The following is a 27615-nucleotide window of genomic DNA, read 5'->3' on the forward strand; positions in this document are numbered from 1 at the left end:
TTCTGTAAATATCACGCCTATTTTTTTTACCCCTCCTCTTTCCTCCTCCCTTTGCATCTCCTCCCCTGTGATGGAATCAATTGCATCAATGGATATTATATAAAGAAAAGTTTTCCAGTGGAGTTCCTAGTTCACCCACCTTAGCCACCATGGGGCTAAGAGTTGCCAGCCTTTTCATGCTCTGGCTGGCGCTTTCCTATACGAATGAAATAAAAAAAGGTAAGTTCTAGAAATTGAATGGTAGCAGATTGACTCCTGGAAAAGAGGGAGAAAATTAAAATACCATTGCAAAGGAAGAAGGAGACAGTGCATTTAAATAATGCACTGGAGGTTTAAGGTGTCTTAAATTTCTTAAGCTTTCAAATTCTGAGGTTACATGGCTCAGCCAACATAGGTAGATGGTGCTCTCTTTGGAAAGATCAGCACCTATATCCACTGCATTAATCTCTAGTTTGATGTGCTTGGGGAATATTTTCAGTGTTACTTTTCTTTCCATGTGTTGAGACTTCTGCTTGGCAGAAAGCAGCTCTAGGGGTTTGGGAGGTTCAGTGTCATAGCAATGAAGGAAGTGGGTGATTGTGCATTCAGTTACTTTGGAATGACATAATGTAGTAACACTGCCCAAAGCTAATTTTGTCACTCAGGACATTAATAATCCTTCTGTAAAAGCTCTAATTTACTCTATTTGTTATCAGCTTTTTTTAAATTGTGGAAATAGAGCTCTTATACTGAAAACTGTTTTTGGAGGAATAGGTGAAGAATTTTGTGCAGTGATCAGGTTTGGGGTATTTGTCTTGGTGCATCTTGAATTCAGCAGTGGGAGGAAAGATTATTTTGCATTTGATATACCAGCTGTGAGCTCTGGGAAAATCTCTGTGTAGTCTTCCTTCTGGGGAGAGGAGCGTACCAGCTTGGCTGGATGGAGCTGGTATGATTGATACCATCAAAGTACAATAACTGAGATCTCCGTGGTAGTTCTGCTTTCTCAAATTAAATACTGCAATAAAATCTAGTGAAGTTGAGTGGCATGTGTGCTTTTGGTACCTTGGCAAACTTCCTGAGTATGCTCAGCTTTTATGTTCACTCCTAGTCTACATCTTGAGATTTATCAGATATTGTGTTAATTTGTATAATCTGTTGCTATAGATGGCCGGGAAGGGAACAAATATCATCAGCTTAATCTGTTGCTATTGCAAAAAATAAATTTAAAAAATATATTTTTTTTTCTCTACCATGGTTATTTTTCTGACCTATCTTCTGAAGAATTTCTATTCTGTAGTAACAGAAATCACTACTTCTGTTAGGAAAAGAAGGGATTGTTTAAAAACTTGTGTTGTGCACAAGTAATTTCGTAACGTTTAACCTATTTGCCTTCCAGAGTAGGAGTGCTACTTCCTTGGTTTCTTGACTCTGTTTCCTTTCTTGTGCATGTTGCATCAGAGAAGAAAATAGCTCTTAGAATTAGAATATTAGAAATATTAGAAATAAATATTAGAAATATTTAATATTGCTAAAAATAATACTGTGATTCAAAATAAATTCATATGTTTGTCAGAGCAGCTCCATTGCACTGATGAACCAGCTTGTTAGTGGTCAGAAGGTTAAGTTTCCCCATCTCATGCAGACGAGTTCCTTTACCTCAGTGAGGATGATAAGATATACCCAAGTCTCAGCAGTATTTGTTAATGTCTTATTTTCCATCAGAAATTCATATCTCTTCTGATTAATAGCAGATACTTGATCAGGCTTGAGATCTGTGGAATCACTGTGCACATAACTGCAAGTGGCTTCTCCTGTAGAATGCAACGCTTACCTTTTCTTGATGCTAGCTCATCCATTTCACTCTTTTCATGCCTATTTCTTTTTCATCACATAACAGGAAGAACAAGGAACCATGGCCACTATGTCTGCAGCACTTGGGGAAACAACCATTTCAAAACTTTTGATGGAGATGTCTATCAATTCCCTGGCATTTGCGAGTATAATTTTGTTTCTGACTGCCGAGAGTCTTACAAAGAGTTCTCCGTCCACATCCAGCGTGCACTGAACAGCAACAACCACCCTGAGATCCAGTATATTCTGATAACCATCAAGGACTTTACAATGTACCTCAGACCAAAACTGGCTGTGGTGGATGGGCAGATGTAAGTTCCTTTGAAGATGCATTTCTCCGGAGCCTTTTTCTCTTATTTTATGACAGAAGAGAGGTGTTTTTTTCTGATATTCATAAATAATTCTTTAAGGTCCAATGGCCATTCCTCAAGGGGTTATAACAGATATAATGCAGATCAAAAATTACACTAATTTGTACGTGGCAATATGTATTTTTTCACAGAGAGCTGCAGTATTTTTCTCCTCCTGTAATATGGTCGCACAAGGAACTAGTCTGATTCCATTATCGGTGCCAAGTAGTGTCTTAACCTGGCTTTTCCTCTCGTTAGCCTGTCCTTCCAGTGTATGTACGTACTGAAACAAGTGAAGCAACTTACAGGTTATGACATAGTTCTGAAGATGGAAGAAACTGGCTATTAGTTTCTAATTAGTTTTAGTACATCTTAGCATAAGTTAAAAAAAATCCTTTCCATTGTCATTGTAGGACTGGGTTTTGTCCAGAACTCGGCTTTTACTCTGAAGTTTGGAAGCTGCTACAATTAAAATATGTTCAAAGATAGAAAATAACATTCAGTTTTCCAAGGATCATACCAGAATGTGTAACAAAATGGCGTGAAGTTATAAAAAATGCATTCTTGTGCCAAATTGAAAAATCCCTTTATTATGTACTCAGGTCTTAAAAAGAACTGCATGAAAAACAAGTTTAGAAATCCTTTAAAATAGTTTTTCTTAAACCAAGCCTCTTCTTATCTTAGGTATTGTTCATAAAGCGATAGATCCCTTCTGAATGGAAAGCTTGTAGAACAGGTTTTTGCTGCATGGATGATTTAGTTTTTTGTAGAACTTGATTTCCCATATTGCTCTTTAAATGGCATATGGTCCATTGTCATGTAAAATAACATTTCACACTACTGAAATGAAAACTGTAAAGTAGAAAAATGTATGAATTTGTCTTTTGGTACCTGATCCATTGATTGATTGAATGTCCTACTACTGGAAAAAAAGTTAAATATTCCATGCTATGATAGCTGAAAGATGAAAAACTGCCCAGTGTTTTATAGTCCTTTATAATTCCTCTCTGAAAACAGAATCTCTTAAGACCTCATTGTCCATAGAATGAGCAATGCAGCTAAAAGCAGAAATAATGGCTTCTGAATTCCCACCCAATATTTAGATGTGTAAGTCATTTGGCCGTGTTAAAAATGCCAGAGATAAATAGTTGGAGAAATCCCAGTGACAGAAAATTAGGAGACTGAATTCTCCCAGTCAAGAGGCTTGTTAAGCAGAGATGTACATAGACAAACATGAATGCTGACATCTAACAATTATATTGGCAAATCTGTAGAAAATGAACTGGTTATTTTGACTGGATTCCAGTTTACACTACTTCTGATTAAACAGACTCTAGTCCTTTAGATTTTATAGGATGAGGCTGCTTGCCACAATCCCTTTAGTGCTGAATGAAATTCAGCAGTGTGACTTGTTGCATAATGCACTGTAAGACAGACATACAGGAACAGGAGAGAGATCTGGTGAATTGATTCTTTATCACACAAACACATCTATGCTCAGCCTTCTGCGAAATACCTTCTGTCACATTAACATGCTTTGCTGTCACCTTAAACAAGCTTGGTCCTGTCAACCAAAACCTAATCAACTACTGACACAAACTACTGAATTCCTCTTAGCATGCTCCTTTCTTTTCAAACGTTTGTTGGCAGGCTCTGTATCTGCCTGTGCTTTTTGAACTCTCCCTTGAAGAGCAAGATCCTTGCAAAGGAACATTCATTCTGTCTGAAATGGTTGTCAGATCTTTTGGTAAAGGAGATCTTCCATTTATGTTGTTACTTCTTTCAGTGAAGTAAATGATTAGTAAGTGTTTGAATATCCTCTGTTAATACCACAATGATGATTGATTTTCCTTTGATTAAGTTGAAGACATCTGACATTTTGGCTTTTTACTTAAAGAACCTGTACCCCTGGGGAGGTTTTGCCTCCAAAATTGCTTTGCCTTTTAAAGGCAATGAGTTATCGCATCAGCTATCACAGAGAGATTTTATGCCTCATTAACTCAAGGCATCCTGTGCAGCTAGGAGCAGGTAGACAGAGACTGGTTTCTCTATTCATTAGGCTATTTGGCTTATTATGGACATCCATGTCACCCCTTATGTTTCTGTACTAATGCAAAATCTGTGATTTTCTTCCTAGTGTGAAGACACCTTACTACAGCTCTGGTGTGCTCATTGAGAGCAATGACATTTACACCAAGGTGTTTGCTAAATTAGGCCTGACTCTGATATGGAATCATGAAGATGCACTGATGGTATGTGTGATCCAAGTCTTTTTTTATTGGTATTTCCTGGGTTTAAAAGACTACAGTATACTGAACACAAATAGAGTCTCATGAACTGAACAGGGCTAGAGTGTTAGGCTGACTCATCCAACTGCCACTCATAGTACCTTACTTTAAAAACATGAAGTTCCTTTCTCTGCAATGTGATAGATGTAGCATGCAGATGATCTTACTGGTCTCAAGAAAGTGAGAAGGAGCTTTCTGAGAAATAGATAATGTTTTTGCTAGAGCACCCTCACAATCCAATCTGCATTTTTCTTCGTTTCTCTTTTAAAGGACTACCATCATTGACTTTCCTAATTTATAGTAAGATGTAAATTTTATCCTAGTAGGGAAAAAAAGGAGAAACAAAAAAAGTCCTGTGATTTTAAGAATGCTTTCCTTTTCATCTCTATCACCATGGTGGTTACTGCCATTATTGAAATACAGGAGCTTCAGTCACTTCTTTGTTTTCTGTGTTGTTTTGCATCTTACTGTCTGGTTTTTAACTATGTTACAAATTTATTTGTAATAGCTGCTTCTCTAAGAGTTTAGGTTTTACCATCACTTCTGACATCTAGCAATTTCCCTTTTGAGCAAACACATTTGTTTTGGAATGTCTTCATGCTCCAGATAATTCTTTTCTGTTTCTTTCTTTTGCTTTTCATTACCTAGGTGGAGCTTGACAGCAAATTTAATAACCATACCTGTGGTCTCTGTGGGGATTACAATGGAATTCCAATCTACAATGAGTTTATCAATGGAAGTGAGTCATCCTACCACACTGACAGTTATCACAGAAGATAGGCTGATAAGAATTGTACATAGGAGCATCACAGGAGAGCAAGTTTCACCTCAGAGGTTTCTGTGATTGCCCCAGAATAAACATTATGTTCCAGTGCTGCATTCTTGGTTTAAGATTATTTTATTCCAGATGAATCATCTTGTTCTTTTCTCTACTGGCCTTCTTTTCTCATTACCACTTGAAATTTTTAAGCACACTTAGACATAATAGACATAATTCAGAGCAGAGACCTGTGTCTGACAGGTATATTTGATACCACAGTGTTTTCCTTGATCAGTAGAGTCTCAGGAATCAGATACTCCTTGTTGTCAATTTCTGGGACTCAGCAAGTCCTCTTTGTAATTTTTTTTTCTCCTAGTTGCAAGCTACAATTCAATTACGTATGGAAATTTACAGAAGATCAGCAAACCCAATGCCAAATGTGAAGATCCTGATGAAACTCAAGCTCTTCCAAGCTGTAATGGGCATGTGAGTATTCCTAGTGGTATTCCATTTATTTGCATGGCCACATGGAGACATCCCTGTGCTATGGAAAGTTGGTGTGTGAGGATCTGGGAAGACTTTGTCCCTTCCAGGGCAAATGGTTTCTTCATTCTTCCTGGAATAACCGTTGCTGTTCAGAAGACAAGAGTTTTTATGACAGGACAGGAAGTGTCTAGAAGCTCAGGTGCTTACAAATGTCTTAAATATTACTACTCTTGCTCCGTAGCGTGATGAGTGTGAGAGGTTGCTGACTTCCCCTGCATTTGCTGATTGTCGGTTACGTCTTAATTTGGAAATGTACATCCAAGCCTGCATGCAGGACAAGTGTGCATGTAATGGAAACGAGGACTCCTTCTGCCTCTGCAGCACCATCTCTGAGTATTCTCGCCAGTGTTCACATGCGGGTGGCCGGCCGGGTGAATGGAGGACACAGCACTTTTGCCGTAAGCAGCTGTATAAATTTTCCAAAGAAACAAATATTCCATAGATGTAGCACTGTAAAACATTTAAATTCATTCCTTCTTTACAGAACTATAGGCATATATTATAAATTTCATACCAGATCTGCAATAAACTACATATGATGTTCTTCTCCCTGTTTTCTTCTTCTATTACCTTTGTTATTAAGAAATCTTTTTGAGCACATAGAAATTTTGTTCCCAGTAAAAAACTGTGAGGTCTGATACTGCAGATGACTGGGATAATTTGCTCTATTCAAGATGAAAAGAAGGAAATATAAAAAGCAGGGAAAGCAGTTCAGAAATGAACATGCTCTGCCAGATATATTCTTGCTTGGGACACCACTGACTTGAGGGGAGTAGGGGACATGACCTGTGGTTTCTGAGGAATGATGGAAATAACTGATGGTGTCTTTCTCATTCTTTCAGCCAAGACCTGTCCTGATACCATGATATATAGAGAAAGCAGCTCACCCTGCATGGATACTTGCTCACACTTGGAAACCAGCAGCCTTTGTGAGGAACACCACATGGATGGTTGTTTCTGCCCTGAAGGCAAGTGTTATTTTAGCTGTTGTATATGAAACAAAACCAAGAGCTCTGGCAAAGGAGGTCATAACTAAAATATTAAATGTAGTCAAATTATATCTTAAAAATTAGTACTACTACTCATTATTTCCCCCCCTAGGAGAACATAATTATAGAGTTTTTAAAAAAGGAGGTCATCATTGATTAATTATTCTATCATTTTATAGTTAAGTCATGTTAACACAATGACAGGTAATAAATATGCTTGTAACATCTCAACAAATGGTTGAGATGTTCTTCTGCTAATATATAGAAAATCATGGATTTTAGGTTGAGTGATTCTGAGACAATAGACATCATTTGCCCAGAGGGTGATAATGAGGGGCAGTGAGTGAAATTTGCAGACTTTCTGTCAAATTTAGGAAAAAAAAATTGCAATGGCAGTCTACAGAGTATGCCAGAAAGATTGAAAATCTAAATATGTAAAATTCTGAGATTGTTCTTGTATACTTATATTAAGCTTTTCATCTGTATATAGTTATATAAATGGATAGACATAGATTTTCAAAGCTGGATAGAAATGTTTTCCATTTGTCTTGTATTATAAAAATTAGAAACAGTGTTCTTCACAGTTTCGATAATCTCAGCCTCTGCTTTCTGTGTCAAGTTGAGAACATTCATCCTCTGAGAGTTTCTCTTCTGTGGAAATTGCTTATTTCAGAAAGTGCTGGAATGGTTTATTCTTGTGCTTTACAGGAACTGTGTATGATGATATTACTAAAAAAGGCTGCATACCTGTTAGCCAGTGCCACTGCAAACTCCATGGAAAAGAGTATTCACCTGGACAAAGATTTACCAGTGAATGTGAAGAATGGTAAGGCAGATGCTCCAGGCCCCTCATCATCTTTGTGGCCCTAAATAATTGGTAACGGGTCTGTGTTTTTCAGTCTTCCACTTAGTCACAACTTAATCACAGGAGACTTCTTGAAAGCATTCAGGACTTAAAGTTTATGTTACATGTTTATACAAACAATTTTCTGAAAAGTTTTCTTGTATATGGGAGAGGGGAAATCTTAAGGAAGTGGTCAAAGATAGTTTCAAATCACCTGGGGATATCTTGCTTTTTGCCAGATATACAGATGCTTTCAGCGCTCTCAGCTCCTGTAATATCTACAAGCATTTTTTGATTATTTGTCTGTTTCTAGCACCTGTGATTCAGGCAGATGGACATGCAAAGATTTACCTTGTCCAGGCACATGTTCAGTGGAAGGAGGTTCCCATATTACCACCTTTGATGGGAAGAAATACACGTTCCATGGAGACTGTTACTATGTGTTGGCCAAGGTACTGTGTACTGCAGGGCTTTTCTCTTGTAAACACAAGTGCCTGTGCACTGATACATAACAGCTGTGAATTGTTGTTTTATTCCATTTTTATGGGATGAGGGAAGCAGAAATGCTAAAAGCCATACTGGAAAATTCAGGATGGGCTCTAATAGCCCTAGGGGGGGTGTTAGGCACTTACTGCAGTGGGTGGTTAACTTGGTTGGATAGTACACTACATATGCTATCACTATCCAGTGGAGTCTTTCATGTATAAGACATCAAAGGATCACTCTGGTTGCATGGATAGGTAGACTGCAAAAATTATCAGTTCTCGGGATTAGAAGCGCTCAGCCAGATCTGTAATAGCTGAGTGTGAGAGTTAACTAGGGAAAGGAGCTGGGCAGCTATTTCATTTATCTGTCCCTGAAATATCTGGTGCCTGTTCTTCTAGAGAATGACAAAGATATTGTTGAACTAGAAACCATACCACTGAATTTGTTTGAAAGATGGTTCAGTATCCAGAGCCAGTGCTGAAATAGTGGTGTTAATAGCTAAGTTCTATGGTAATTGTTATTGTAACTGATGACTTTAATATTTGTTTTGGAAATCATCTTGTAAGATTGTTGATTAGACTAATGGACATTTATTTCCCTGTGTCTGTAGGGTACTGTAAATAACAGTCATGCTCTCCTGGCAGAGCTGGCTCCCTGTGGCTCCACAGACAGGCAGACCTGTTTGAAGACTGTTGTGCTGTTAGTAGATCACAAAAAAAATGTAAGTGTTCCATAGTTTCTGCTACATATGTTGAAAATTAGCATATTTCCCTTACTGTAGAGCAATAAGTAATTCTTCTAGAGGCGCTGTTGTGGATATATAAGGCACCTCAGGATGAAAGACAACACAGGCTTCTGTCTTAAGAACTCAAATTAGACTTGAACTGAAAAAAGATGAGATTCAAATAAGCTGACATTTTACTCTCTTCCCTTCTCTGCTCTGTGCTGTATGATTATTCTCACTGCATTCCAGGCTGGCTGGAAGTAAGAGTACCATTCTTCCTCATGTCACAGTATTTTACTTTATTCAGATATAATTTTATAGATCTGATTGAGTCTTTTTCAGAAGAGATCCCATCTTTGAATGGTGATACAATCCAACCTTCTTAAATATTAATAATTTCGTTCACTTTAGTATTCTGTTTGGTTATGGGAATATCTAGTCTATATTTTTACATAATTTTACATAGAGGTACCCATAATTTTCATCACATGTTTCTGGTCTTCCATGACCATAAATAGAACAAAACCAAAGCAAATTAGAAACCCATCATTTTATATGTCTGTGTGTGCAGACTATCATTTCATGAAGAAGTTTAACAAACTTCTTTCTTAGCACGCCAGAATCATACTAAACCATTACACTGAAGCTATGACATGCTTTTATAAGAAACAGGAACTTGCTATAGATCCTGAAGGCCCAATATTTTCTTTTACTTACTGAAATCAAGGTGCCCAATATAAATGAGCTTTACATTTTGTTACTTCTATAAATTGTTGCTGGCAGGTGTAAGTGAAACACTGAATAGCAAGACCAGACCTTACTTGTATCCTACAGGTCTGCTGCTACATTCAGTTTTCAGACAGATTCTTCCTTTCAAAGATTTTAATTTCTAGTGACAGTCTAAATGCGCAAAATGTCTCCCCTCAATTATTTTTTTTAGTTCCTTTTTCTCTCAGTACCTGGCATCTCATTGATTCTATTTGCTGTTATACAGGTGGTGGTTTTCAGAGCAGATGGCAGCGTGTCACTGAATGACATGACAGTGAATGTGCCCCATGTATCAGGTAAGGGAAATATAGCCTTGTGTCACACATCACACAACTGACTCCTCATGTAGGGGTGTATTTTTTCAGAGGCAAAGAGAGACATATGAAATTTGTTCAGATTTTTGAGCAACTTGGGGATGAATGTGATTTAATAGTCATCACTGAGAATTTAATGGGCAAATTGACTCTGTATACAGTGAGTGATCAAGATTGTTAAAGGTCTCGAGGGCAAGACTTGTGAGGAGCAACTGAGGTCACTTGGTTTGTTCAGTTAGAGGAAGTTCAGATTGGACATTAGGAAAAGGTTCTTCACCCAGAGGTGGTGAAGAACAGGCTCCTGAAGGAAGTGGTCATGGCATCAAGCCTGTCAGAGTTCAAGGAGTGTCTGGATGACACTCAGTCATACAGTTTAGTTTTAGGTAGTCTTATGAGGAGCAGGGAGTTGGACTCAATAATCCTTACAGGTCCCTTCCAACTTGAGATGTTCTATGATTCTATGAATTAGGAAGCCTGGTTCCTTCACTATGCTGAATTTGTGTGTCAGTTCTGCTGATTTTTCTATAACAACTTAATTAACTTATGTATAAGCATCTAACATTTTACTATTAGTAGTATTTAGCAATGTATTGGTTTGTAGAGAAGTGCCTATTGCTTATTGTGTGCAACAGTGCCTGGATAACAGTTCCTCAGAAAATCTCTTACTCTTCAGACTGTTTGGCATTAATGAGTTTGCATTGAAGCTGCATTGCAGAAAATCTGAATTGGGTTCTGATCCCAGGGATGAGTCATTATTGGTAATCAGCTTGTTAAGTTAGTGGGGACCAGCATTGTATCTAGTCGACTAGCAGTTTTTAGAGGAAAAAAATTATTAATTTAATCCTGATCTCAGAGTTTTCATGGCAGGTGATACCTTAGAAGCTAAGAAGTGTTTCTTTCAGCAGCCTATGTGTGTGTTTACCGCACAGTTCATGTTTTGTTTTTCAGCCAGCTTCTCAATATTCAAGCCATCTTCCTACTACCTTCTTGTACAAACTTCTTTTGGGCTTCAGCTGCAGATCCAGTTGTTTCCAGTCATGCAGCTGTTTGCAACTGTGGATCAATCAGTTCAAGGAAAGCTTCAAGGCAAGTGTCTATTCAAATGGGAAGCAAAGCCATGCTGTTCCACAGCTGAAGAGTCATTATTCTCTACTGGGTTATAATTTGTGCTACTTATTGATTCAAGAGGAGAAAACTAAAAGTAGAAACCAAAACATTGGAAGAGAATTGACGCAAGTAAACTAGAAATACATTTTTATTATTTCATATTGAAGTGTTCTATCACTCCAGTGCCAGTATGTTAATGTTTCTTAGAATATTTCTTACTTTTGTATTCAGGTTAATTTTTAACTATCCACAAAAGCAGGGTTTTGGTGCATTTTGTGGGTTTAATTTCGTCAGAAAGCATAAAAAATACAAGTTAGAGCAGTGGTCTCCTGAGGCAGAGATATCTTCATGAAGATTATCCTTCTCAAGAGGTAAAGGTTTAAAATAGGGCTCCTAAATCCACAGTACTTATAGTATGCATTAATAGTAAGGTGGAATAATCATCTGTATGAAGTTCTGTTTCTAATATTTGTGACCAGTTGTCCCTTTCCCTTTGACCTTTTATAACGAGACTGAGTAATAATTAGGTAAAATTTGTAAAACCTTATTTTTCAATAGGTCTTTGTGGAAACTTTAATGGAATGGAAGGTGATGACTTTAAAACAGGCAGTGGGCTGGTAGAAGCTACAGGATCTGCCTTTGCTAACACCTGGAAAGCTCAGTCCACCTGTACAGACCAGGTAGAGAAGCTGGAAGACCCCTGCAGTCTCAGCATTGAAAGTGGTAAGCACACCTAGTCAGGTGGTTGGCTTCTGCCAGAATGAGCAACTTTTGCTGTGCATTTCTGCAACAGGCATGTAAGAGTTGTCATGTGACATTGAAGGTTTTTTTTAGAGGATTGTCAAATTAATAATTAATTTCTGCAAGTGTGTTTACATATGACCACTGATTTCCCATCAAATTGAAGTGAAAGTTTAGGGAGTCATTGTGAAGGAATCCTGAGCTGGCAGATAAGGAAGCAAGATCATTAATTTGTATTATCTGCAACAGCAGCTTCTATTTCCTTGTATTATTTATCCCTATGTTTAACTCAGCTTCACGGTCCCCAAATGGAAAGGATTGTCACAATTCCATGTAGACAAGTTGCAGCAGTAAGATATGGTTTTTGATTTTGTGATTGTGTGTCTACTGAATCGGAGAGTGGAAACATGTACAGTGATTGTGTGTAGTTTCTGCACTCTCCAAAGCGCCTACAGTTCTCTCTTTTGTATTGTTGCATCGCATTTACATGACAACATACCTAGGCATGGCACAAGGAAGACAAGAAAGTGTAATGAATGTAATGATATCGTTTCATTTTTCTCCTTTTTTGCAGCAAATTATGCTGAGCATTGGTGTTCTTTGCTGAAAAACTCAGAGGGTCCTTTTGCAAGATGTCACTCAACCATTGATCCTTCAGAATATTATAAGGTATTGTAATCTTGTATGCTTTTTGGTACTGCTTTTTTTTTCAGATGGGTAACTGAAACATTTATCTTGGTTCAAACATTTGAGACATTACTAAGTAGCTTGCCCATAAGAGCTAGTGAAGTTTTTGCAGTTATTAACTGAGGCAGCATAGCATGCATCTGAAGTATCTCCTATGAAGAGATTCTCGTGGATGTTGCTGAAGAAAAAGGTAAATTCTTTCTTCTGATTTATTATGTTATGTATTAAATGTGCAATTTATCAGATTGGATGTTTGAACTGGAAAGAAGATTCAAGAGATGCAAATGTGCACAGAAAGTTTAAGTCTACTCTTACACAGTAGTTGCTATTAAGTTAAAAAAAACCCCAACAAAACACCAAATCATTTTCATGCCAGAATCTCCATGGTTTCTTTTTCCCCTGTGCTCATCACTGTTGAGCAGTAAGTGAGGCTTACCTGAGCCTAAAAGAAGAAACTCCAAATTCTTTGGTCGTACCTGGAACTCAGTCTGAACTCATAGATCTGGTTAATATTTTGCTGTTATGATTTTTGATTTCTATGAATCTCTGCATTTCGAAGTTGTCACTGAGAAAGAATGGTATCAAAATCCTTTAGGAAAGGTGTTGTTAGGAGGCTGGCTACTTCTTAAAGGTTCAAGAAGCTTACCTTAGGTTAGGATGAGCATCCAAACATTTTCATTTTGTATTCAATGAAGCAGCACTTTCAGTCTCTGGTCTTTGTCCATTCCTTCCATTGTTCTCTGATCATGGGAATTAATAAAAACAATATCAGAAAAAGGACACAGGGTATTTCATAGCAACTGAGTTGCAGTTGCCCATTTGTTTCTTGTGGGCTTACTGAGCCTTTCATTCTTGTTTCAGAAATGTAAATATGACACCTGCCTCTGTGAAGACAATGAAGAATGCTTGTGTGCTGCCCTGTCCTCTTACTCAAGAGCTTGTGCTTTCAAAGGGATTATACTGGGAGGCTGGAGAAAAAGTGTCTGCAGTAAGTAGTGGAACTGTAATCCCTGTGGAATTAATTATCCAGGAGAAATAATCAGGTTCTCTGAGTTTGGTTTTCAGTGATCTCAATGTTGAGGGATTTGGAGTATCTTAGAAATGTCTAGTGACTTAAAAGGGACAGTGTTTATAATCTTTACTACTTCATGTTATATTCTTCAACTGTCATTTTTTCATGACATTTAAAAATAGAAAGCCGTATTTCTCACTTTGACCTTCTTTCCCCAGTTTAAATAACAATAATGCTCTTTCTGTCTTTGACTAATTGAATCTCAACCATCATGGCTTTTACATTATTTTTGCTTATCGATATCTTTGTTTATCTTTGCACTTGCTTTTCATTAACAGTACGCTATTGTTGAGACTAGGAGTTTATTATAATGTGCTCTCTCTCTGGTTATCAGTATGTGAAAAAAATATGGCTATGAAAGTAGCAACTATTAGTAGCAGTTAAAAAGAAATCTTCAACTGGTAAACAAAGTTAGGTTAGCAGTACTTGTGGCTTAGGATATTTCTGTACTTTAATAAAATCTAAGGGAGTGTTTTTACCCTTAAAACCTGCACAGCCAAAGAAACAAAAATGGGAATGTCAAGGTTAAATTGTCCATCCTGCCTCCCTTATTTATCAGTTTGTTTATTTTCCCTCCAGCTAGTGAAGTATCTACCTGCCCAGGAAATCAAATCTTCCTTTACAACCTTACGATGTGCCAGCAAACCTGTCGTTCCCTTGCTGATGGCGAAAGGCATTGCTTGCAAGACTTCGCTCCTGTGGATGGCTGTGGCTGCCCGTATAATACATACTTGGATAACCAGGATACCTGTGTGCCCATCTCCAAGTGCCCATGTTATTACAAGGGATCATATCTGGAACCAGGGGAATATTTCACAAAAGATGGAGAACGTTGGTATGTTTTATTGTGGTTTCTTGTTTGAGGGGTTAAAAGCCCTTTTAAAACTTGCTTATTACCTGTAAGCTGCTTAGCTTTTTTTTTTTTTTTTGGTGCTTTAATGAACACCTGTAATACATTTCACACCGTCTTCATGCTGGGTAAAGTATCATCCCGTTGCAGTGGAATTTATTAATAATTGAGAAGTGCAGCTTTGTTTGGAGCTGTGATTACTGGACTTCGTAGATAAACGTTACTCTGAAGCTGCACTGTTAATAGGGCTTTGTTGAGCAGAGGGGTAGAAGGAAGATAAAAAGCCAGCTATAGTGTTATATTGTTGTTTCTTTTTCTGTCAGAAACAGATTGCTGATATTTTCCATGGGAGGAAGGTCCCCTTGATATGTATTTACTGTAGCACAGGCTTTAGAAGGCAACTTTCATTATTCTAATGTTTATTATAATGAACTCTGACAACTATTTACTGAATCATCAGTGCAAGCTGTGAAATACTTCCTTCTCTCATCTGGCAGGTGGAGCATACAGGTCAACAACTTTGCAGCATATGAGTTGAATAGGCAGGAAAATATACTCTGTATCCAAATTAAGGCTTTGCTTTAAATTATGATCTGTTTCATTAGTATCTATTTCCTGAGTCATCAAAGAGCATAGTATTAAGGACTAACAGAATAGCTGTCATTCCTTGAAACATAACCTTTCTATGCACTGTGCCTGGAGTCTTGCTACACTTTTTCTCCAAGTGAAAATTCATAAGTGCACTGCAATAGAGTTCACCTTGAAATATCATAGAAATTATGCAGAACATCTCTAATAAATACTCAAAAATTTGTATAAACAAATCCTTAGATTTAAATTGCAGACACCAAGCTTAGGTTGTTGGGTTTATTTTCAATTTCTACTTTACTTCAATTTTTTTCTAGTGTTTGCCGAAATGCAAAGATCCAGTGTACTTCAGTGGCAATAAGAATGAAAAGTAAGTTACATTCTATAAAGTAGAATAAAATAAAACCATAACCCAACCTCCAAAGCCTAACCCACACTTTCTATTTGAATTCTCCACTTATTTGATTTGCAAGTTTGTTTTTTCTCTTTCTCTGAAACAATTACACATTTTCACTTGGTTCTGTCTTCACCGAACCCCTCTTTTTGTAAGGATGGACATACCCTGAGATTTCTGTCTCAGTAACTACCACCTTTCCCACAAATTTCTTTTGCCTTTTCTTGATTCATCTAAACCAACAATGTACCTTTCAGGTACAACAGAATGTTCTTCTAACAAGACCTACTTTGACTGCAACGCATCCACAAAGTGGACTTCGCAAACGCCTGTACAGCTGAGCTGTCATACTCCTCGCACTGATCATGTATGTATTCAATTTTTCTCCATGTCATGTTTCCTTTATTCTGTATTCTTTAAATGAAACAGTGCAACACAGAAAATACAGTTGTAAGTAGCAGTTTATTTCTTTTTGGTTTAATCTTCCTTTCTTTTCTCCCCAGTGATATTACTTTGCTGCCCATTTCATGATGATTCACCTTATGGTTTTCCTCTTCTTTTTCTTTTTATCGTGTCTTCAGTAAAGTTGTACTTCCCAAGAAAAATATGATTTGGGTTCTTAGACAATCAAAAAAAAAAAAGAAAAACATTAGAAAACTAGAAAGAAAAACCTTATAAAACTAATCAATATTAGGCTGTTTGGTTATAAATGCAGTTTTTACCATAGTGCTTATGAAGAAGTGGAAGAAAAACACAGTGCTTTTTCATAAAGTAACAATTTCTCCTTATTTTCCTCAGTTCCAGGCAGAGTGTGTCTCCGGCTGTGTGTGTCCTGAAGGGCTATTTGATGATGGGAAAGGGGGCTGTGTTGAGGAGAAGGACTGCCCGTGCATCCATAACAACCAGTGGTATTCTTCTGGAGAGAAGGTGACAGTGGACTGCAACACCTGGTAAGTTACAATTTTGTATTCTTTTCTAGAATATATTCTATGCAGTGAATTAATAGTCATGTCTAGGCTTATGTACTACAGTGGCTGCAATGGCTGCAAGTATAGACCTTTATTTTCAGGCATACTTTTTGCTATCTGAGGAAATACAGATTGTGCTGAAAATATTGGGGTAATAGCTACCTATATTTTCAGTAGGCATCTCTTATTGGGAAAGTGCACTCATTTATTAAATATAAATGCTATCAGATCTAAAAAAATGTAGCTGTTGAGAGTTAAAAATCATGCTATAGGCTTAAAAACAGGCTTAACTATTGAAGTTGAGACTTAAGACACTCTGAAACACTGAAATGGGTATCATGCACATTATCACGTTGTATCAGATGCTTGGTTTGTGTTCTGGTTTTTGAGATCTGAAAATTCAACTCTTCTGCTCTTTTCTAGTACCTGCCAAAAAGGGGTTTGGAGCTGCACTGAATATGTGTGCTATGGAACTTGTATGATATATGGAAGCGGCCATTATATCACCTTTGATGGAAAGTTCTATGACTTTGATGGGAGTTGTGAATATGTGGCTACTCAGGTAATGCTCATCAGAAGGGCTGAAATAGCATCTGATTGCATTGAAGATCTACTTTTCTCACTGTTGCTGAGGTGTTTAGACATTCTGCCAAGATAAATTCTGTATTTTCTGTGCAAACAAGTTGTGTGAATGTTGGTTTTTTTCTGAAACAGTGGTAATAAATTGTATCTAACAGGACAATATAGTGAGAGCTAACAGCTCATCATTAATTGTGAAATAAATCAAAATTCTAAGTATAGAAAACAAAGATATTTATATTTAAAGATATGTTCCTCATTTTCTTTTATTGGCCCACTTGTTTTCCAGGTTTTGCCACACATGAGACTGTATTAATTGTTTATGTGTATGCAGAGATGTATGTGTATATGTTTGTATGTCTATAAATATATATGTATATAGGATTTAACATATGAAGCAGCAGTAACTATATTTTGGAGATTTAAATGATTGTAATTATTTTAGATTGAACTAGAAAATTAATATTATACCTAATTTTCTCATGCTCATTTTTTCCTTTTTCAATAGGATTTTTGTGGTGACAAAGGTTCTGGTGGCTCCTTCAGTATCATCACAGAGAATGTCCCTTGTGGCACTACAGGAGTCACCTGCTCAAAGGCTATTAAAATGTTTCTAGGGGTGAGTAATGATACTCAGTGAGTATATATCAGTATTCAAGTATTTAAAAAAAAACCCCAATGCTCCAAAGCCACATCCCTAAAAGCGACTATAACAAGTAAAAGCTAGAGGCCCTATCAAATTAATCTGTAAAGGTGTAGGTTCTCAGGTACTGAAACCTCTTTCAAAGGTGCTTGGAAAGTCATCCCAGACTTTGAGCTATTGGTTTCAGAATGAGTTGTATTGTTATGATCAGCTAATATTTTATCTCATCATAAAAGTGTTAAAATATTTCTCTTTTACCTTCCAGAAAACTGAACTGAAATTGGAGAACAAAGATTATAAAGAAATTCAGCGAGACGTTGGTGATGATGTCCGTTACTGGAACAGGACAGTGGGCCTCTACCTCGTTATCGAGGCTAGCAATGGTGTGATGCTTATCTGGGATAAGAAGACTACTGTTTTCATCAAGCTGACCCCTGATTACAAGGTTAGGACCTGTCTGTCTTTTTCTGAAGTAGTAGTATGAACAGATAAATGATATAAGGAAGCAAATGCTCTTTTATTCTGATTCTGTGTTTAATTTGTGTATCTTCTGCACAGCGATGATTAGCTTGCATTATTACTATCACAGCTTGCAGAGGTGCTACTGGAGTTCCTTAAAGTCCATCACAATTCATTGCAGAGGATACACAGCATAAGATTGCAATAAAGCTAAATATATAAGGCATTCTGAGTTTGTGAATGTTAAGAGCCAAGCATCCAAAGTAATTTAGGAGATGTGAACTGACTGCATGTCACTCAGAAGCCTGCATGAAGTCTCAGCTCTGAGTTAAAATCAAATTCCTTATGCAGTGTATGGAGATGGTTCTGATTTCTGAAAATCAGCATGCTGAATTATGGAGTACTGAATTCATTGGGCTGACTGAAGAGGTGTGGGGTTGTATAAACAGAGACATACTGTTGCTTGAGGAGGCTGTTGTACCCTAAATAGCACTACCCAAAAATCACTATTGCGGCTAAGTTGCTAAATTCTTTCTTTGGAAAAAGTTGAGTCCCTGTCATTTTTTTTCCATGGATGAAGAAATGGTTCTTATTATGTTAGAAACTTTTAGTCAAAACAGTTTTGAGCCAAATGAAATTCCCTCAAGCTTATATTAATAGCTGAGTTACGATAAACAGAGAAGAATGGAAAATAAATTAATTCTTCTCAGCTGAAATAGACTTAGCCAGTCTTTAGTGTTATAAGTTGAGTGAAGGGCTACAGACATGGAAATACACTAGATATAGTTGGTTTCAAGGAGGGAAGACATGGAGGCCAAATAGTTTGATGAGTACATGGACAAATGTACTCAATGTTAGTGTTTTGCTCTTACTTTACTAAAGTCTGTTTCTCACTTCTATGGTATATTTAAAAGCTGTCGATATGTTAATTTTATTTTCCAGGGGAAATTGTGTGGTCTGTGTGGTAACTTTGATGACAAGGCTAACAATGACTTTACAACAAGGAGTGGGCTGCTGGAGACTAGTGCTCTGAAGTTTGGGAATTCCTGGAAACAGTCTTCCATGTGTCCAGATGTCACACAAGAGATTAAGCCCTGTGATGTGAAACCTCATCGGAAGTCCTGGGCAGAGAAAGAATGCAGCATCATCCGGAGTGAAGTCTTTAAAATTTGTCACTCCAAGGTTTGTAGAAGGCAGTAAGTGGTGGGACAGCACACTGCATTTCTGTTACTGCAGAAGCAGAGAAATCATCAGAAATGAATGAAGAGATGGTTAAATAGACTGATCTTCAATTAAATCTTCAGTACAGCTACAGGTGTCAGCACATTTCAGCTAGTCTTAGTCAAAGTAGTTTGAGAATCTGTGGCGACAGGACTGTGTCAGTAGTGGTTCCAGCCCTGGCTGTACAAGCGCCTGTTCATCACCACAATTCCACTGCTACTGCTGTGCAAGTTAGCTGCATACATCTAGCCTGAGTAGGTCTGTGTGTGCTGCAGTTGCACTCTGTCTTGTTGAAAGACTGACAATACTGTAAGTTTTGAAAGGCCTTGCAATCATCAGACCTATCTTTTGACAGAGAATTGTGCTATACTTGAAAGGTGGCTGCTGCAGAGACCACTGCTTCTTGTAACATTCAACCCACAGGAGGGATATTCTTGGAAATCACTGCCATGGCACAGTGTAGACAGGCTTAGCTGCTAGTACTGTGCCTGCAGACTGTCATAGGCCCACAGCTTCCACACCACAGTGCACAGAGTGCTCCTCTCTATTTCTTATCTCTTTCCTGAAGTCTAGTGATGTTAACAACAGTTTGTTCTTAACTCACAGTGGAAAAGTCACAAAGAATTATTAATTTCATTAACTTAATATGTGTTTCTATATTGATTCCTTCAGCAGCTAAAATCCAATCTAAGTTTCTCCTCTTGCAGTTCCAAGCAAAAAAGTGGAAATGTTTTTCTAATGTGTCATTGGATGAACTCCAAAAACCAGCAAGCTCAAAATTTTCTGTTTCATATTTGCTTGTGAAGCCCAGCCTTCCTGATACTGCTCACCACTTGGTTGGCAAAGCTTGCTGGAAGATAAGACTCCATTGGCATCAATCCAGCTTGGTTTTGAAAGCAATAAAATGGAACTCTTAGAAAATCTGGGCACTGACAAGGACTCTTATTTTATTTTTTCAGTGATAGCAAATTATTAAGGTTTTATATTACTTTTTATGACTTTAAGTCTATTATTATCCAAAATACATTAAGCAGCTTCAAGCCTATAGTATTTGTTTGAGATTTGGTAATTCTTAGACACAGTCTCATTCCTGCCCATCTCAAGTCTGCTATCTCAGGAGATCTCTCAAGCAATTTAGTTTGAAAACTAATTTGGAGATGAACTAGGGCATAATTTCTTTCCCCAACAGGTGGACCCTATTCCTTTCTATGAAGCTTGTGTTCATGACGCCTGCTCTTGTGACAGTGGTGGGGATTGTGAGTGTTTCTGTTCTGCAGTGGCTGCATACGCTCAAGAATGTACCAAGGCTGAGGCCTGTGTTTTCTGGAGAACTCCTGATATATGCCGTGAGTAACAGTTGAACACAACTGGATCTTTCTGGCTGCTGTCAGAAAGCCTATCAAATAAATAATTAATATTATCACTGCAAGGTTGTGCTGGCTATGCAGTGCAATTTATTTTTGCAGCATATTAGGGAATTAAAAGAACTAGTAAATTTATATATTTCAATTCTTTATTTAGCTTGTTTTTGGTTTTTTTCTCTCTTTTTTTTTGTATTAAGGCTAGGTTTCAAGTCATCCTTCTGTTTTGCTTGATAGTTGGTGAACTGCAATTCCTGCTACCTTTCTCCTCTCTCTTTTTTTCAAATTATTCAGCATTTGATTTAGCAAAAGTATACAGAAGTACTTGTGTGTAGATGAACCTAATCAGTATTAAGTATATTAAGCAGTGTCCATTCGTGGTGCTCATCCTCATACCAGTGTGTCATAAAATAATGTAAAATAATATTTAAATTAATATTTCCCCAAAAAGTGCTCAAAACAAAATTTTGAGATTCTAAAGAGCAGAAATGTAATTTTTATTTTATTTTATTCTAAAAATGCATTCTGGCTTGAAATTAAGACTAGTTGTAGATTTTAAGCGTAAGAAGTCAGTGAAACAGAAGTTATTAGTTTCAATCAGCTCTGATATATAAGTTTATAAAAGCTACTTCCTCTGTCCATAGTCATTCAAGCTGAATTTTTTTTTAAGTTGTATCCATAATGTCTTTTATATGCTTGTTCTTGGCCTGCTGGAGATACCTCTCAGCCCATGTAATACAGTGAGGTAGAATTATTTTGAATATACTGCAAGAGTTTTTAGGAGTTTGCTAGTAGCTAGGGAATAAAAATACTCTCAGAAATTTACCCTTCATTTTAAATTAAAATCAACACTAATTCTTTAATTCTTTTAATTTGAATCAAATATTTTCACCCTGCAGCTTGAGCGTTTAATATAAAATTATTTGGCCCCAAAGATTGGACCCCAAATTTTAATGTACATTAGCTTTAAGTATAGTGGGAGAAAGTCAAGGACCTGTACCCCAAGAGAAATTTTGCTGGCTTAACATGTATCTTTGTTTAGCTTGTACCTTTTTAAGGCCGGATCAGAGCTGCATTCCAGCAACCATGTTTTTAATTAGCTTCTCTTTTTTTTTTCTCATCAGCAATATTTTGTGACTACTACAACCCTCGGAATGAGTGTGACTGGCACTATGAGCCTTGTGGCAGTAATATCATGACCTGCAGGATGATTAATAATGTCAGCACCAACTTTTCAGTACCATACCTGGAAGGTAATAAATTCCTTGCCATTTCGGTGTTTTATTTTATATAAATTTGTCCAGGTACCACTTAATGAATATGGAATAGTCAGTCAGCTTGACAAGGTGTTCCTAAATCTGTTGTGCCAAATTTCTCTCCATTCTTACATAAATTTTTCCTATAATGTAATTTATTATTTATTAACACCAGTGGGTGATAGTTACATTGCTGTCAGACATAAAACTAATATCCTGAAACATGCAAGATTATTACACCATTGTTATTTTGCATCCTGTCCTAAGGGCATTTCAAGAGAAGGAAAACCTTTTACACAGCAAATAAATTATTGATAGTTGAAGTTTTTTAACCTTATCATTCTTTATGGATCAGATTGATCTTGACTTTATTAAATTAATAAGCAGCTTCCCTCTGTCTTTACAATGAAAAATATATTTGATATCAGATCCACTGCTGCTGCTATATATTGGATTCTTAGCAGAGACTTCAAAATGTTGTCAGAGAGCTACTGGGAGCTACTTCCATTTTTAGTGTATTTCATTTGTAGTTTTTGTTTAGGCTTTAAGACAAAATGTGTGGCTAAAACAGTTTATTCTGCATTCCATCCCTCTTAGAGGGTGCACAAGGCATTTAAATCCCACTGAACCTCTCAAAGTATGTAGAGATATATTAGTAGGTGAAAGTCCTTGTGCTCGATAACTTAAAAGGAATTTCATGTTATGGAGTCTGCAATAATCCAACAATGTGAATGACTTCACAATTCTCTTCTGTTTTACCACATGAGGAAGTTGAATGAAACAGCCACGTTTTTGGTCACATAGTCTTTTTTGGTCTGGACTGGAAGCAGTTCAGGTAGATAAGGTGCTTAGGGACATGGTTTAGAGGTGGAATTGGCAGTGTTGGGTTTATGATGATGATCTTAGAAGTCTCTTTTTTTTAACCACTACAATTCTATGATTCTATGATCTCCAGTTTAGGGATCAGAAAGAACTGCCCAAAGTTTGAGTTTGCTATTTTAATGTTTGAACTGCTGGTAACAAAACAAAAAACCTAACCAAAATATAAAAATAAGAAAAACCCTCGACTCTATATTTTGAAACAGATTGGTTTAGATTATGAGAAAGACTTGGAAAGTGTCAAAAGGTAGATTATTGTATATCCAATTATTGTTCTAAATTATTTTTCCTTTTTATCTTCAGTGGAAATGTAGAACATGCTTTTCTTAAGACATCTTTACTACAGTCTGGCAGTGTGAAGTGACTTTTAAGTACCCGTTAATTACATGGTCATTCAGTTTACAGGCAATTTAGAACTCCAGGACTTTCTCTAATTAAGAATTAGATTTTATGAGAGTTTATGTGGAAACAGGACACAATAATTTTTTAAAAGTCTATTTACACAAAAAATGCAATGAGAATTGATAGACAATTAATTTCTTGCCAATGTGATTTGAGTTACTGGCCAAAATGCAGATAAATTATCTGTTTGGAGTGGAGATACCTGGTCTGTTAAAAGCACATAAACAAAGTCTAGTGTTCCAATAAATGTAGTTAAAACCTTTTTGTTAATTAATCTACTTTCATATTCTTCTCAAAAGTATTACTGACATAATGATTACATTTCAATATCTGTAGAAAAAAAATGGATGTTTCTTTGTCTTAAAATTAGTAGCTGTCCATATAAATTAATATAAATTAATATAAATTAGGAGGTTCTTCAAGATCTTGAACTAGGAAAAAACAACTTACCTAGTTTTCATGACTAAATTATTATTTAATCCTCCTCAGCCCAGTATTATCAATGAGATTTTTTTTTTTTTATTTGAGTCTTTTGGAAAGACTTACTGTCCAAGAATTAATTTGAATTAGAATTTTTAAATTTCTTTCCCTCTGCTTGATTCAGTGAGAATCATTTACCTTCAGAAGGTATCCTGAGTTAACTCTGTACTTTTTCATCATCCTGTTTACTGTTCTACTTGTCATCAACAGGTTGCTACCCTAGATGCCCTAAAGACAAGCCTATTTATAATGAAGAGACAAAGGAATGTGTGACTGAAGATCAGTGTTGGTGTTACATCAATGGAACTCATGTTCCTCCTGGGAGCGAAATACCCACAGAAGAGAACTGTACACAATGGTATATAAAAGTGCAAAAACCTTTGCAGTAATTCAGAAAAGAATTATGTATGCAGAGCCCCTCATTTTCTTTACTGGGCCTCAAGCAAATAGAGACACAACTTCAACCAAAGAGCTGGTATATCTGTACAAATCAGAGTAACAATGCTGTTTGTTCCAGTTGAGACTTAAACTCAAAAAATGCTGCATTTACAATACAGATAGATTCTAAACTTTTCATTCATAGTTTTCCAAACTCATAGTAATCCAGATTTCAGATTGACAGCATTGTTAAAATGAGTGTATTAGCAAATTCACTAAATCCACTTTTCACAGTGTCATAGATGATATAATGGCATGAAACCTGGGTGTGTCTCTAGAACAACATTTTGATTCTCATGGCTGTTTGGGAAGCAAGGGGCTACTCTCTCTGCCTTGCATTCTCACTTAAAACTGGGATTTCAAAATCCCTGTAATCTGAAATTAACTGTACTGGCCCTGAAAGACATAGTTGAGTCCTAACTGCTCATTTCTAGAGCCTTATTAACGATAGCACTGACATCTGTGACTCCACATGGTGACCAGAGATAAAAAAAAAATCCCCTGATCTCGCAAAAAGTTGACTGCTCTGAAAACCAGTTCTTATTATTGCACTAATGCAACTTGCAACACAAGGTGGTTCTTGATTATTTTACTATGTTGTACTTAAAGAATGAAAGTGATGGCTTAGTTTGAATGAAATAAAGATAGGCAGTAATGGAAAATATTGCATTCAGAAAAATACCCAATAATATGAATGAAGATCGAGTGACAAATTTATGTCTTTGTACTCTTGGCTCTGCTAACAGGTGCCTTAAAACATACACAACATTTTAATTTTTGACAATTTTGCTTTTAGTGTCTGTGGCCCCTCAGGATCCATACAGTGTACACCAGTCCCAGGTAAATTAGGTTTGGTTTTTTTCTACAATAAAAAGAAAAAAAAATGCATAGAACTGCTATGTCTGTCTCCACAAAAGACTTTGTACTGATTTGGAATAATTTTTTCCAGTGCAAGTAAAAGTTACGGCCAAAGAAAATCAGGCAGCACTTTTATTGAACCTTGGTGTTAGTACTGTTTGTTCAACCTTTTCCTCATGTCCATTTATTCTTTCTCCCCATGTCCTGTATCCAAATTAATGGGTTTCACTTTGAAAGTTCGCACTCCCGGAAAGTGTAGTATTAAAGTGTCAGATAGTAAATTTGTTATTTCTCTCTGAATATTTTCAATTTTTGTTTGTAAGTCTGTTCTTCCAAGCATTTTATGCAGGTCCTTATTAGATATGCTTTAATGTTCCTCTAAATGTAAAGAGAAATTAGTGCATGTATTAGATCTAAGCTCAAGGTATATCTCTGAAATCAGCATGCATGACTCATGGAAATGCTTTCTTGTCCAGAAGTATTTTGCCTTTGTCTCTTGGCTAGTAGGAGAAAAATTGCACAGTAAAGCTCTTTCTTTCAGGGTGTCCTTGTGTCATCAATGGAACGAGTTATGAAGTGGGTGACGTTGTGGCACAAATACAGAATGGCAACATATGTATAACATATATTTGTGCAGAAAATGGTTCTGTAGTTGTTGATAGTATTTATCCTTGTCCGACATCTGAATCACCTACAACCATTTCAACTTCCTTTCCTACCAGTACTCTCACCACCACAGGTAAATCTTCAACAGATTTGTGCATCTAAAAATTGTTTTCTTTAAGGAAAATACTTTAAAGATAAAATGTACAAATATATGGACTTAGAGTCGACACAAATAGAATGATACTTATCAATAGTTTTATCACATTACACTAAGAAAGATTTTTAACACTTTGATTTACTTCTCATGGAAGAAATTGTAACTATAAATGTACAGGATGCCATCCTAATTCTGAAAAATATTTTAGCATCTGAATATCCTGCTGATGTCTCAGTAGTCTCAAGAAAAAAATATAATTAGGATATTTAAAACTATTACTATATTTTTTCCTAAAGCTTGCAGATGATGAAGTAATCTTTTTTTTTTTCTATTTCAGTTTCCACTACAAGCCCTCCAGTATCTACAAGTAAGTTTTAAATAGAAAATTAAGTTGTTAAAAGCATCAAAGGAACATTTAAAAGAAGAGTGAATTAAAGATGACCACCGCTACAGAAAAATATTTTTAGAACAAAAATAAATATTTTTTTAATTGCAAAAATGTGATAAGTATAGACAGAAGCAAGACTTTTAAAGGCTTCAGCTTGCTGATTTTATTTTGATGCAAACCTTCCTGTTGAAAAGCTGGTAATATAGAAGCAGTTCTAGAACTTGCTTCTGATGGAAAAATTGCAAGTTGCAATGCATTGCCTCAGTCCTTAGTGGACTAGAATACTAAATTAACCTTCTCAGAATGTTCTCTGTGAGCTCCGATGCTGAATCTCTGTCTTTTCTTGCAGCTCCATGCTTTGGATTAGTCTGTAATTGGACTGAGTGGTTTGATGTTAGTAAACCTACAGAAGGTGACGGTGACTATGAAACCTATGATGCAATAAGAAACAAACATGGAAACAAAATATGTGAAGTTCCTGATAAAATTGAATGCAGGGCTAAGGATAATCCCGATGTGAGCTTAGAGGAACTTGGTCAGAAAGTAAAGTGTAATGTTACCTATGGACTCATCTGTAAAAATAAGGAGCAAGATCCAACTATGTGGCAACTTTGCTATAATTATGAAATCAGGGTAGACTGTTGTGAGTGGCGTGAAATTCCTTGTGAGACTACACAGAGACCGAGTCCAACATCACCTGCAACTTCAACCACCGTCAGCACAACAGTACCCACCACCACTACAACCAGGCAGCCAACAACAGTTACCACCACGCCCATACCCACCCCAACCATCACAAGTGAAATCACGCCATCGGTCACCACCCCAGTAACTTCAACCTCTACAGGTATTTCGCAGACAAATACTCTCTGCTCTTGCTTTGCCATAGGAGAAATAAAGGGCTGTCAGCTACTGGAGGCATGTCATCTCTGTAGCAGATATTGGGCTGACAGGAAGTCTTATTTATGCTGATTTGGAGTTCTGTCCGTCTGCTGGAGAGACGATTCCCAGAAGGACCCATTGTGTGAGATCAGAGTAGGCCTTGATTTAGAGTACTGTCATTTTATGCATTGTCTGGGTGAGGCTGTGCAGAATTTCTTCCCTTTCTCCTGTTTTCCCTCTGTCAGTGCTAACACTTGCCTATGGTTATAGATCTAGAAGGGAAGGATTCTCCTGGTAGGCTTTTGGGAACAATTTTGCTCTGCAGGCTGCCACTTGCTGTGGGCTGTGGGTTTTGACTACTGAAATCACCCAGTACTCTGTGAACCTCTCCATCAGGCTAACATTGCATTCACCAGGTACCTTTGTCTGTTTTCTCTGTCCCTGCTGTTTCTAACAGCCCCACCTTCACCCACAACAACCACAGTGCCCTCTCCACCTGTATCGACAACGCCTCCCACACCAACACCATCAGAGTCTCCCAGCAGCACCGTCACCACCACCGTGATACCCCCCAGCAGCACTACCAGCAGCACCCTGGAGACAACAAGGCCTGTTCCTGGCACCACAACACCCACCCCAACTACCATAAGTACATCTGTGCCCACACCAACATACACCGTCACCCTAACACCTCCAG

The 27615-nt window shown here is 37.1% G+C and overlaps 1 protein-coding gene across 1 annotated transcript; it reads left to right on the plus strand.

The window, feature by feature from the left end:
* Nucleotides 1-134: 134 nt before the first annotated feature.
* LOC104520176 (mucin-2) lies at nucleotides 135-27615 on the plus strand (the record flags this gene model as incomplete). The annotated part of the gene is made up of 31 exons (XM_010169816.1): nucleotides 135-219; nucleotides 1880-2144; nucleotides 4321-4435; nucleotides 5120-5210; nucleotides 5608-5717; nucleotides 5959-6175; nucleotides 6620-6745; nucleotides 7475-7592; nucleotides 7924-8062; nucleotides 8707-8817; nucleotides 9815-9884; nucleotides 10851-10988; nucleotides 11568-11732; nucleotides 12325-12419; nucleotides 13299-13425; nucleotides 14089-14344; nucleotides 15265-15317; nucleotides 15599-15708; nucleotides 16140-16291; nucleotides 16733-16871; nucleotides 17397-17507; nucleotides 17797-17976; nucleotides 18933-19172; nucleotides 20401-20557; nucleotides 21697-21825; nucleotides 23800-23947; nucleotides 24824-24867; nucleotides 25427-25624; nucleotides 25986-26015; nucleotides 26386-26883; nucleotides 27376-27615. Coding segments are annotated over exons 1-31 (4642 nt in total), but the record flags the coding sequence as incomplete, so codon positions are not given.

This window comes from Antrostomus carolinensis, unplaced genomic scaffold (assembly GCF_000700745.2).
Source record: "Antrostomus carolinensis isolate BGI_N321 unplaced genomic scaffold, ASM70074v2 scaffold10176, whole genome shotgun sequence".
In the NCBI taxonomy this organism is placed as follows: Eukaryota; Metazoa; Chordata; class Aves; order Caprimulgiformes; family Caprimulgidae; genus Antrostomus; species Antrostomus carolinensis.